A 13,524-nucleotide genomic window follows, 5' to 3' on the forward strand; every position below is an offset into this window, starting at 1 on the left:
CTGTGAGTGAAGGGTTTTGTAACATTCAGCTGATTTTCTTTTTGTGTGTCAGGTTGGACGGCTGGTGAATTAGCTGTTTCAGTGTGTGGGTTTTAGTGCAGGACATGACAGAGGTTAATTTAATCATATTATGCACATTGCTCACTTATTGGCTTCACATCAAATCCCACGTACAGTATATCTGTGGAGTGCAGGAAAAGGTGGCATTAGGTATATGTGTGTGGGTTCTGGGGTTGGTGGTGACCTACAAGTCCCTGTTTGCTGGGATATTGAATGAAACAGCATCTTCACACCATTAGAGGAGGACAGAAATAGGTATACCCACACACACACACATGCACACACACAGCCTGAGCAGGATTTGATTAGTATTACCAGATTTGATTACTTGGGCTCACTGTGATTAAAATATCTATCAGGGGCCTTAAGTGCAGCCACAGCCTTGAATTTTCTTTCTGTGCAGATCAACAAAAGCAAACCTTGGTATCATAATCATAACACAATCAAACATACTCTTCAAGCACCACCTCTGAGCCACTTAGCAACATTGCATTTTCAGTAAGATTTCCCAAATATATCGAGGTACAGCAGGCATACTGTAGTAAAAAAAAGAGTCTTTAAAACATGCCTACCATCTTTCGATGTCGATGTTTCTTGGCTTTCCGCACATTGTTGAGGAACCGGCAGCCCATCTTTTTGGCGTACCACACGGACATGAACATTTTGCTTCAGTGCCGAAATGTAAATCGTGGCTGAAACTAGGAGCAAACCCTGCTCACCTCCCGAAAGGACATACACACCCACCAAGTGTGTGGCTACGAGAGTTCGCTCTAGAAGTGTCAGCTTTCACCAATATCACAAAAGCGTTATTGCAAAGCGAGCCATTAAGTCTAGGCCCTGCCATAACAGTTGATCAGAAACCACAGAGCATCCACATTGCCTCAGTTTTAACTTAACACATGCAGTTCCAGCTTGGCTTTCCACTAAGTCTAATTAAAACATAACACCAAAGGTAGCATGCTTCAGACACAGGCTACACCTTTTATACAATTTTAAATCCAAAAGCGCAGAAAAAGCACAGCCCAATTAGTGTCTTCCTCTTGCTGAGTCGGTGCTGGTGACTTCATTTGAGGGAGCCCAATAACATCCTCCAACCCAAGGCTCGAGTTATAAAAATTACTCATCGCTGATAAGGCTCGTTATTATCTGAGACACAATCGTCCTGTCTTCAGAAATCACCCATCCAGAGTCACAAAAAAGAGCATTCACAAACAGATCCCTCCAGTTGTCCGTGGCAGTGGACTGCGATAGCGGCGAGGTGCCTCCCTGCTACTGGTCTGTGCTCAGCGAGAATGCAGTTCATATTTTCTGCTGCTACTGTACTGTACCCCTCCCTTTCCCGCTGCTCAGGGAAAGAGGAGCGAGCAGGAAAGTTTGATGGCAATTACTTAGCTGTCTCTCTGTATAATGTCGAGGCTGGTGATGTGAGAGGGGGAGGAATTATACTTTGGCTGAACTTAGAAGGACAAGCAGCTCAAACTGGCCTGGCTCGTCCTAGGGAGCACTTGGAAGTGAGAGGGGGCTGGAGGCCTGTAAGCCCCAGTTCTAGAGTCAGTCAGTCAGAGTAGTGAAACCTAAACAGTGCTGGCAGCGAGGGTGGAAAAATCTAGCTTGACATCATATTATTTTAGTTTGTCCCCTGTGTTGTTTTGGCTCTGTTTTCAGTTTTAGTAAGGATCAGAAATCAAATATTTCCCAGCTATTTGTCTAAAACAAATCTGTTTTTAAAATGTAGATTACTGCAATTTTGCTTTGATTTAAGCAGAAAAATGTTCCTCATCTCATCAAAATCAAAGTATTTGAGGCAATATCAATGAGACCTTCATAGGGACTGTCATCACAGTCCTGCTCAAGCCCTTTAGCCCTTCTGCTGCCAATGAACTCAGCACCATGGATGGCAAAACACTTAAAGGAAGGTGATGAACATTAACTGAAAGAAAGATGGACGACTCGTCTCCATTTCCTTGCGCTTCACAAAAATGAAACCAGCATATCCTGGATATGGGCGCTGCCATCTTGAAGGCACTGTCTGCACAGTAGTGATCGAGGGGTATCGAGCTCCCACCCATACGCTTGCCCGACTCAACCACTTGTCAATCACAGCTGTCAATCATCACATCACACCCTTTATCTATAGCATCAAATAACTCATTAAAACCAAAGGAAAATGAATAACAGCGTGATAAGAACTACCAAAAATGACACAAAGGGGGCGGGGCTTATGACCTATACTGCGGCCAGCCACCAGGTGGCGATCAAGATGTTTTGGCTTCACTCTTAAGGAGCTGTCATGCTGTCCATCTTTATATAAAGCCTACGGTAAAGAATAGGGCTGGATGTTTGAAAAGGAAACTACATGTATGCTTGCCATACTTTTTATTCCTCAGATAAATTATTAAATGGTGAATGTATCCTTGCAAAATCACACAACTACTGACAAAATGAAGAGTAAAATTCCCATTTAAATCCACATTCTTTTTTTCGCAGCTCGCTCGAGCTCTCTCGTTTGAAAGACAGATGGATTGACAGGCGTGTAATATATATACACACACACACACACACAAAGGCACAAAGGCACACACACTGAACAGACTTATGTAAGGACATGCTGAAGGACAAGCTGTCAGCTGACGTTCTCATTTTGTTAAATAAAATTCCTCCGTCTACCTATCTAATTTTCTCACCCTTCCAGTTGCAAGGCCCTCTCTATCTGTCTCACTCCGCCATTCAGCATGAACAGCTCTGTCCTCCTCTTTTTGCATGCATATTTTTTTTTCTCCCTTCCTCTTTCTCTCTCTCTCTCCTCTCCTTCCCAAAGGACCTGAGCTGCTGCTGCACTGTAATTACACCGAAGCTGCAGGGACATATTTAAACATTTATTAAAGAAAAGAAAGGAGGACGGAGAAAATGAAGATAGAAACCAGATACCAGCCAGACAAGAGTGCAGAGCAGAAAGGGGAAGGTGTAATGGGGAGCTCTTGGGGAAAAACTACAGAAAACAGTAATTGATTCTTTACATTGAAAACATTGCTTTTTTTTTTTTTGAAAAGTGCTAAACCCATCTTAGTGGGGTTGGCTGTTTTGTCTGAAGAGGATTTGTGTGACACGCATTATGTATAGGAACAGATATGTGGTTATAGAGAGGAGAAAGTGATATGCATCCTTTTTCATTAGAGGAGACAGAGTGTAACATAAACTGGGCGGTGGGGGTCTTCAGTAGGCACTTTATGCCTGCTGGTTCTCACTTCCGCATCGACAGGTGAAGGATACATGGCAAATGTGTTGTGTAATGTTTTCAGCTCAAGAAAAACTGTTTCCTTAAGACTGTTTTTGAGACAGATCTCTGCCAGTGAATAAAGCCAAAGGTAGAGTGATATGAAAAGAGACGGAGAGCAGCTACAGCGCAGCCTCCAGGGTAGTCAGCATGTGAGTGAACCTCATCCAAAATGTAGAGAATGAATGGAATTTTAAAGACATTGCCATCTATGTCTTTAAAATTCCATTCATTCTCTAGTTTTTCAGTTCTGGGTTAATTTTGGTATTTTTTTTTCCTGCTTCCTCGGAGTCACACACACTCAGGGATGCCGTCTTTTATGTCTATATGTGAAGTTTGAAGCTATCTTGAATAGTGAATTCAGCCAAGCTTAGCTCAGTAATTAGATGCCTGTGGGATTCACAGCAAAGGCAGGGAAATACCCTTTGTGCAACACGGAAGATTTAAGACTGCGCTCATTAGCTTACCCTTAGCTTTTAGAAACAACTCTTCCTTAACTCTATTATTTTAGGATAAGAGAGCAAATGATGGATTTGCCTCTTTGTACAGAAATCTTTTTATGCTGTATATTGTGTACAATGTGGTATGAAAAAGCACTTATTTGAATCTTGTGTTTGCCGTTTGATAAAACATGAACTTTCAATGCACAGCAGTAAAACACCCATCACAACAATTTATGTAGCATCATAATAAAAGAGAGGCCGCAGACTTATAGAGTCATAGAGAAGAAGGCTAGGAAGATCCATTACTATGAGCAAAGATCGATATCAAAAGTTCTGTGCTGTGTGGAAAAAAATCATTTCTAATTACATTATGCCCTAAGTTAAAAAAAAGAGAGATGTCATTTGAAGCTAAAGCACCTCTTCGCTAAATCATGTACATAACCCAAAGACCTCCTCTTACTTTGCCAAACCATTGCAGTGCTTCCAGAGACAATCCTACCCATAAATCAATGGGGCCTGGAGTGGTACTGGCAAAGCCCACACCATTAGAGCAATAAAGAGACAGACTGACGACACCACCTACACATCAATGACAAGCACACGGGCACTACACCGGCTGCAAAGACATGCACAGATTGCACACACATACTGCATTGCATCTCGAAGACAGAACATACTTTACTAAACCAGTGTGGAAAACTCATTTCATGCATATGAAGAATAAAGTAGTTCTGTGTATGTCTCAGGGAATGTACACAAACACATTTTACTCACTGATGACTCTATGAAGAAGGGTGTGCAGAATGCCCCATATGTTAAACAGTTTAATTACAAGCAGGCACTATTAGACGGGCTATGTTCAAGGTCAGGCGCAAGCAGACAAAGACAGGAAATGATGTATAGTTAGAAGAGTAACTACTTGTTCAATGAAGACAGGGAGACTGAGAGCCAGACTTTATAGTCTACTCCTTCCAACGATCCTGTCTTTTCCCTTTAAAAATTATTCTATTCAAGTAACTTTCTAAGCAGCTTTTGCACTTTGGTTTTTCATTCAACTTTCCGATGATTATAAATGATAATTTGTTGTTTTCTTAAGGTAGGAGGGAATGACTAATGGCCCTTCAGTGTTAATTCCTCTGCCACTGTATTATACTTTTTGCCTAGTGAGACAGACAGGATCTTTTGAGCCATTCATGGCGCATGAGGCTAATGCAACCTGTCTGATCATAAAAATGTTTTATAGAGAGAGCAGCATAGCAATCTTTTCAAGGTTATGAAAGTCACTCTGCACAGTCTAACACTGACACCTACAGGTTTCAGTCCATCCTGCATTGCATCTATCTGTCTATCAGAGCCTCATGCTCTATGACACCTTTAACGTACCACTGAAGCTTTAACAGTGATACACATGAGCAGGATTAGCTTCATCTGTACTCATGTCTCAGCATCACTGGGACTTTTCCTTGATTTACATATTTCAGGATAGGTTTTGTGTGTGTGCAAAATCCAGCCTGTGAAACCTGATTCTAGGGAAATTCGCCACTCGTACACTTCCTTACGCTGATCAACAATGCATATTTTTGTTGTGTTCACATAGGAATAGAAATAGTAACACAGGAATTCAACATTAGTGTGACAGAAGCACAACATTTAAAAACTGTTCAGTTCCACGCATGTGATTTCAGACCCAAAAATAGTCATTGGGTACAAGCAGAACGAATCTGCCTGACAAAGGAGATTTGAATGACAATGAGTATGAACACACTGATACCATCAGAAAACAGATGACCTCATACTCTGGCAGTACAGATAAAATGGTGTTGAACGGAAGGGGGGGGCAGCTGTCTGTCTGTAATCAGACAGCCAAACTTTGAGTGACACCAAATCCAGCAAAGACAGGAGATGAAGACACAAATCAGACTGATGACGATGACTGATGATGATACCGGGAACTTTCAGGGTGACGGAGCGGCTCGGGTCGCGTTGCTCTTACCAGTGTGGATACAGCGGAGGTGTACATTGGAGTGTGCCCCGTAGACATCAACACAGGCTGCAAAACAACAGAAGGGAGAGTGTAATTGTGCAGGGCATGGCGGATGGGTACAGGGGAAGAACAGTGGGTACCGCTTTGTTTTTTTTTTTTCTCTCCTTCATTTATCAGAGAGGATGCTAATAAGCAATGGTATGAAATGGTATGCACTTCCTATCTCCTCAGTGGGCGTGTTCACCTCTCCTCTCATCCCCTCACCTCATTTTGAAGTGTCATGAACGTCATGAGGATGGATGAAAGCAGGTTCAAAACAACACAACACAATTGTACATTACAAATCAAAGGTTAGCGCCTTATTTTGATGCTTGTTTTTATCTGCGAGCCTAATACCTGACATCAACCACATACAAGATCACATCAGCTGTTGCCAGGTCTTGTGAGAGAATGTTGCCGAGACAGACAGGTCCGAACAAAGTTTTCCTCTGATTCGTCTGTCTGAAAAATGCCATTTTAGTATGGGGTGAAAGAATGTGTAACAATCTTTGAATGAACAGACTCTGGAGCTGCTGGTAGTCTCCTAAAGGGGCATGGCAGTGGTGAAACCCACGTGATACAGATACAGGAAATGACTCTACAGTGCACCATCTCGTTTCTGAACCAACTCTGCTTCACATAAGACACACTCAAACACATTCACGTCTGGGTTCACAGCAGAGGCTGAACAAAACCAGGTCACCAGAACTGATACGAGAACAAAAATATCAAAAGGTATCAAATATGAATATGGATACTGAAGTATATTATTACTAAAATCTATAATAAGCATATCATATATGCTTTGAATATGATACATGCTACAGTGGGAACTTTCAGCAGTGTGCCATGTAAGCATATGGTGTAGTGTTGCATAAAATCTCTCTTAAAGCGGAGGCTCAGGGGAAACACACAGACTGTGTATGCGTGCATTTTTAAAGCGTGTATCAGTCTTATAGGGTTTTGTACAGGAATTTAAATATGTTTAGATCACTAAAACAGTTTCACAACAGTTACACAAACGAGGCACTTGCTTTTATTTATTAATCTGATGATATTATGCACTGACTGTCACATAGAAACCACAAATTTAAAAAAAAAAGCAGATAATAGAACAACAAAAACACAACATAACATATGCTTGATGACATAGCACCTCTCCCCCCTTTGTCCAGTCATTGATAACGTATTGACGGACTAATAAAAAACAGCTTAGTCAGATTCGGTTAACCATTAAACAGTGGGATCGTTACGCCTGTTAAAGCATAATGGATTTTACCCTGCACAGCTTAGGTTGCTACTCTAAACAATGCACCCTGAGCCTATGAATTTTACAAACAGCAGCAGTGCAGCATTTTCACATGTTAAGAGACACTTTTCCTCCCACTGGAAAAGTTTTATATTGCAGCATAGCACGTCATTAAAGTATGAATGTTGGAAACAGCTGTATTTGCTGATGTAAGTAGGACTACCTGGGAGGTGGATTCATGCTGATCCTGATATTTACAGATACTATACTGTATATGCACCTCTCCTTCCCAATATAGACAAGGACTTCCATTAATGGCTCCACTGGAGCCATTAATGGAAGTCCACTGGACTGTTTGCCTTGCTCAATGGCACACCAGCTAAATTTTTTACAGTAGCAAAGAGCATTGCATTTAACTAGCACTAATTTATTTAATCACACTACCCCCATGAAGACTTGTCTTGCAGGTGAATAGATTCAAACAGGCAACCTTGTGCTTAGAAGTCATCATCCTTAAAGGGACAGTTAATCTCAAAATCAAATGTAGCCTACATATTTTCCTCTTACCTGTAGTGCTGTTTATCAGACTAGATTGTTTTGGTGTGAGTTGCAGAGTGTTGGAGATATTGGTCAAAAGAGATGCCTGCCTTCTCTTCAATGTAATGGAACTAGATGGCACTTGGCTTGTGGTGCTCAAAGCGCCCAAAAGAGTGCATTCGAGAAATTCAACAGCAATGACCCAGTTACTCAAGAATATCCAGAGACCTTGTTGTGAGCAGTTTCACATATAGGAACTATTTTCTTTCTACTGAAATACATCTGCCAACCACATCATGTGCAGAAGCAAGCGTGCATCTACTGCTAGCTCACCTAGCACCACTGAGCTAAATAAAATGACAGCTAAGTTAATGTTTTCATCTTGTGCTGTCAAGAGCATGAGCCCCTCGTCTACATGCGTGCCTTCTGCGCAGTGATACTGTTGGTGGGTGTAGTTTTGCTAGAGAGAAAATAGTCCCTACATGAAACTGCTCACAACGAGGTCTGTGGATTATCTTGAGTAAGCGGGTCTTGATTTCTGGAAAGAGACATTGCTGTTGAGTTTTTCAAATGTATTTTTTTAGCACTTAAATCACCACAAGTCTAGTTCCATCTAGTTCCATTATACTGGGGAGAAGGCAGACATCTCTACAGCTGATATCTCCAACACTTGGCAACTCACAGAAGAATAATCTAGATTGATAAATAGCACAACAGGAAAGAAGACAAAAATGTATTTTTGATTTTTGGGCGAACTGTCCCTTTAAGATTTCTGCAGCCAGCATCCAGACAAGCAGGGACAGGGGAAGAAAAAGGATACAAGTAATGAGAATTGTGAGAGTAAAACATGGGGGAATGGGATTGATTCAGGCCAGGGTCCACTGAACTCATCATATCACAGGGTAATGAACAGGGTCACACAACCAAAATGTCAAGACTGAGCCACCATGAGGTCATCATGACACAGTGTCAGGGAGCAATACTAGTGCAAGGGGTGACACAAAGTGCAGATAAACCAGCCATCACCGTCATCATCATCAGCCCTATCTTCAAAATCATCATAAACAACAGATAGCAAAAAGCAACCGTCATTATCTTCATCTTGTTATCCTCAGATTCCATCACACTTATGGGTATATAACTCATCATCAGACATAAAATGTCACTACTTGTATGACCCTCAACATGACCTATAATACACACTAAGCTCATAATCACTGACATGAGGCTGAGTGGGTAAAAAACAAAATAGCTCCAGCAGTGTCTGTCCACAGTCGTCCATCAGCCTGGGATGGAGTTACTTTTATATATCTGTATTTTCTATACACCTATTCGAGGATGCAGACCACTGACATACAGTGATGCAAACAATTCACTCAGAACTCAGAGAGCCCAGACCTTTATACTTCACAGTGCATTTACTTCTCCCTGAAGAGAAACACAAGACTTCATAAATAATGGCAGTATTCCAGAAATAGAAATAGGGCCAATCCTGGTTCCCAAAACATCATGAACAACATCAACATGCTGCCTTTTATGTGAAAAATATTCTCAAGATGGAATTTTCCTGCAGCATAGGTGTCTTAATAACAATTTATTGCTATCATTTTAATTTCAGTAAATTTTCCCCAACACATAATGTTTTATAAGGCCGTTTTGTCTCTCACTCTAAAGTTTTGATTCAGTATTATCTGTGGACATACTGAGAGCCACAATTTCATTTTTGCAAATGGAGGTAATCTCCAAAGTGTCTGTTAGGAGGGATGGGACTTGGGACTATGATTTAGGTTTATAAAACCAGCGTTTTTAACACAAAAGTATTACCTGGAGCTGTTATATCTGGAGGGACGATGATGTGAAGAAAACATTTTTGCGGCCTAGTTTTAAACCACACATTCCTCTAGACAGAGGTGCTTTTGTGGTATAAAGACAGCAAGGTAGAGAGAAACTAACCACACTAGATTCTTACAGATCTTAAGTCTTCCACTGTTATTGATATTCAAGCTTAGTTTGCATTTGGTGTTTCTCTGTGTCACATTACAGTTTTTCTTGAGTGCTAAGACACTTTTAATGAAATCCACTTGATCTTCATCATCACCTTCTTGGCAGCAGGAGTCTTCTCTTGCAAATGTGTTAATACTTTTTCATTAGTTTCACACGTTTTTCACACCCTTTTTCAAAACAGCTAACACAGATCTCACAGAGAGACCCAAAACTCTGTAACTGTGTTAAAACCAAAGGAAAACATTAATTCACAGCTGATAGAAACTGCTTGTATAATAATGAATCTCTAATGCACCAGTGTGAAACTCCTGCGCACAACTTTTCAATCAGCAGTAAGTACTTATCCATCTGTAAAAGATGCCATGTCTGTGTTGCTATTTGCAAGCATGGAGCAAAGAGGCCAAGGGCATGTAAAGATGAATAGTGACTGTAATAAAATAAATGAAGAACACTTTCTTAGAAATTTCTTTTTTACAGTATTTTTACATCAAAGTGTAAAAAGTGCAGGTGCAGACAGAGTGCAGTTTGAGTTGAGCACCTACTATAACTGTAAGGTGTCAAAAATGGCACAGACATAAAGCAGTAATTACAGTTTTCTTGTTTGCTTGAACACATTTTCAAAACACTTCAGACACAGGCCTGAACTGAAAGTCACCAACATGACACATTTTGTTTGCAGAATACTTAAACACTCACAAAATATTAAAAACATGCAACAAATGCAAATATTTTAATCGAACAACACGACTTGTGGTCAAATTAATACACAGTCAATCATTACAAAATGACAAAAAAAAAAGATACAGCTATCAATATCAACCTGTTCAGCCTTTATTTGTACTATATGTCTGCACCATTTGTTGATACTTTACATAGTTATGTGCCAAAAATGGCAAGACCTCTCCAAAAGGAATTTTACTAGAGATAGCAACCCCTGCTGCAGTCTGCACCTACACTTTTTACACTTTTATTGAGACGCCCTGTTGAGATACTTTAAAAAAGAAGAAGAAAGTATAGGAAAATATCTGACACTGGTTATTTAATTCAAACAGGATATGGTTTTTAGATTGCAGTGTTGGTAATTAAAGTGTGAGCAGTCAAAGGCCCTGTTTACATCTGGTGTTACTATGCATCTTGTGTGATCGGGTCACAAGTGGACAGCTCTAAGTTCAGGTGTAAACGCACCCAATGCTTCCTCAGTGCGTCCTGAGATCTGTTCACTCAGACCACATTCCGAGTGAGTAAAAAGAATCGTATAATCTTATATTAAAGTTTTCTTTATTCATTATATTCCATTCACTGTTAATTTTTACATGCCTTTGGCCTCTTTGAGTCATGCTGGCAAATAGCAACACAGACGTGGTATCTTTTATTAGTGGTTAAGGACTGATTGTTGATTGAATAGTTGTGGACAAGATGAATTATACAAGTAATTTACAGTGATGTTGCTAGTTAAGCATCTTGCATCCCTGATCTATTAAAATCTGAAAGGACGCTTTTATTTTCCCCAGTAATGCTACATTGTGAACAACAAATCCATTTGAGCCGACTACTTATTTTAAAAGTGTTTCTCATGTCACAGAAGTCAGTGAGAATGAAACTTGTGTTTTGGATGTTATTTTGGTGACTTTCACTTCAGGCTTGTGTCTGAACTGTTTTAAAAATGTGTTGAAGCAAACAAGAGAAAATGTAATTAGTGCTATACGTCTGTGCCATTTTTTTGACACTTAACATAATTATAGCTTATTTATAATTATTGCTTGCCTTTTAGGTGCCATAAAAGGCAAGCAAGCATATCACAACGTGGATTGTATTCTTTTCTCCAAAGATGATTTCACTTAAGATAAGAAACTCAACTGCACTCTGTCTGCATCTACACTTTTTACACTTTGCTATTAAAAATACATTTCTAAGAAAGTTTTCTCCATTCTTTTTGTTACATTTACTGTTCATGTCTACGTGCCTTTGTCCTTTTTGATCCATGCTTGCAAATAGCAACACAGAGGTGGCATGTTTATAGATGGATACAGACTGATTGCTGATTGAAGAGTTGTGCAAAGGAGTTTCACACAGGTGCATTAGAGATTAATTATGCAAGTCATTTCTATCAGCTGTGAATAGATCTTTTCATTTGCTTTAACACAGTTAATCCAATAGAGTTTTTGGGTCTTTCTAAGAGATCTGTGTTAACAAGTTTGAAAATGGTGTGAAACCAATAAAAAAAGTGTGTACACATTTGCAAGAGAAGACCTCCGCTGTGCCAAGAAGGTGATGACGAAAATCAAGTTAATCCTGGTTTCATTTATGCGTGTCTTAGCAATCGACGAAACAGTTTGATTTGATCACAAGTTGTGTTGTTTGATGGAAATAATTTCTCTTTTTTTAAGGTTTTGTGAGTGTCAGAGCCTGTTGCAAAGAAAATGAGTCACTCTGGCTAACAACTTTCAGCTTAGCCCTGTGTGTGAATGGTTTTGTAACTTCTGAATGGACAAATGTTTTCAAGTAATTAAGAAAAACTCTGATCCATTCATAACTTTATGTAGTGCTTTAGACTCTAGCATTCAGGCTAGTTACATGGCGTGCTTGCCAAACAGATAACATGACGTGCAACAAAGACCCCAGGTGGAATTGAAACGGGGTTGTTTGTGAATAGAAGATAAATTATAGAGAAGATTATGTTGCCAAAGTGTTATAGCCTTCGAAGTGCATTCACAGTTTGCTGATACAAACAGGAAATAGCATTTAAAGTCAGTTGAATAGGATGTGGATATTATTGGAACAATCTCTGTCATTCATTTGAGTAATTATCAAAATAGTTCAACAAAGGACTGATTTATTTTCGGGAACGTGGCATCAGGAATCCTATTGTACATCAAGTACATATTACATGATGCATGAAACATTCACAGCCCACACAATGCATTGGTTTCACTTCTAAATATGGTGATATGTCATTATTTTTATGTAACCTACTCCTGAATGCTGATAGGTGAGTAAAACAACACCAAAACTCGAGATAGTTCCTAGGTCCAACAGGAGCATGCCAGAAAAACACACAAATAATACAGAGCTAATTAAAGGTACAGTAAGTGACGTCATACAGACACCACTGACTGGTGATGAGCAGCCAGAAAGTCGTGTCGCAACCTCTTCAGCTTGGCTGCTGTGTAGCGATGATTCTGCTCCTTCCTCTTTCACAGATGGCTGTACAAATGCACCCGTCTATAAAATGCACTTTGTCCCCTGATTTCAATGAAAAGCACCAGGAGTCAAAATAGTGATGGTCAAGAGACTCTTAAGGACGCAGACGTGTAGGAAAGCCAGTTAAGAGATTTGGCTGTGCGGAGATGTGACATTAACATCCTGTGGGAGAACATGCATCCTGCACATTGACAAATCTACTTTGATAAAGGTCCTTGACTGAAGTGTTTGCCTCCTAACAAATTTTGACCCTGTTTACACCTGGTACTACAGTTTTTTCTTGATTGCTAAGACACACTTAATGAAACTGAGTTCCACTTGATCTTCATCATCACCTTCCGAGCACAGCAAGAGTCTTCTTTTGCAAATGTGTAAATGCTTTTTCATCGGTTTCACACATTATTCGCACCCTTTTTCAAAACACTTAACACCGATCTCATAGAGGGACCCAACACTCTATTGGATTCACTGTGTTAAACAGAAGGAAAACATCTATTCACAGCTGATAGAAATCAAGTTTTTCAATGTGGTGAGTCCTGGGGACCCACAGATGGTCATTGGAGTGGGTCCCCAATAAAATTAGTGTTTTTTTGACAAATTGTTAAACTCGTGTTTGATGTTATAAGATTATAATTATGGTTACAATCATGCATGTTGAAAATGTATCTTAAAATTAAACAAATAATATCCCAATTCTGAAAACGTAATTTAAAAAAACCAAAAACACCAAAAT

General features: G+C 39.8%; 1 protein-coding gene across 6 annotated transcripts in view; it reads right to left on the reverse strand.

The window, feature by feature from the left end:
• The window catches only part of dlg4a (discs, large homolog 4a (Drosophila)), an 87,877-nt gene that overhangs the window by 25,027 nt on the left and 49,326 nt on the right, over positions 1 to 13,524 (reverse strand). For 4 of the 6 annotated variants that reach the window (XM_033642404.2, XM_033642395.2, XM_033642386.2 and 1 more), the window contains exon 3: positions 5,771 to 5,827. In XM_033642404.2, the coding sequence (XP_033498295.1) occupies positions 5,771 to 5,827 (57 nt within the window). Of the gene's footprint in view, positions 1 to 632; positions 757 to 5,770; positions 5,828 to 13,524 lie in introns of those variants that run through there. The other 2 variants (XM_033642421.2, XM_033642430.2) reach the window with 2 other exon arrangements.

This window comes from Epinephelus lanceolatus, chromosome 11, assembly GCF_041903045.1.
Source record: "Epinephelus lanceolatus isolate andai-2023 chromosome 11, ASM4190304v1, whole genome shotgun sequence".
NCBI classification, from domain to species: domain Eukaryota; kingdom Metazoa; phylum Chordata; class Actinopteri; order Perciformes; family Serranidae; genus Epinephelus; species Epinephelus lanceolatus.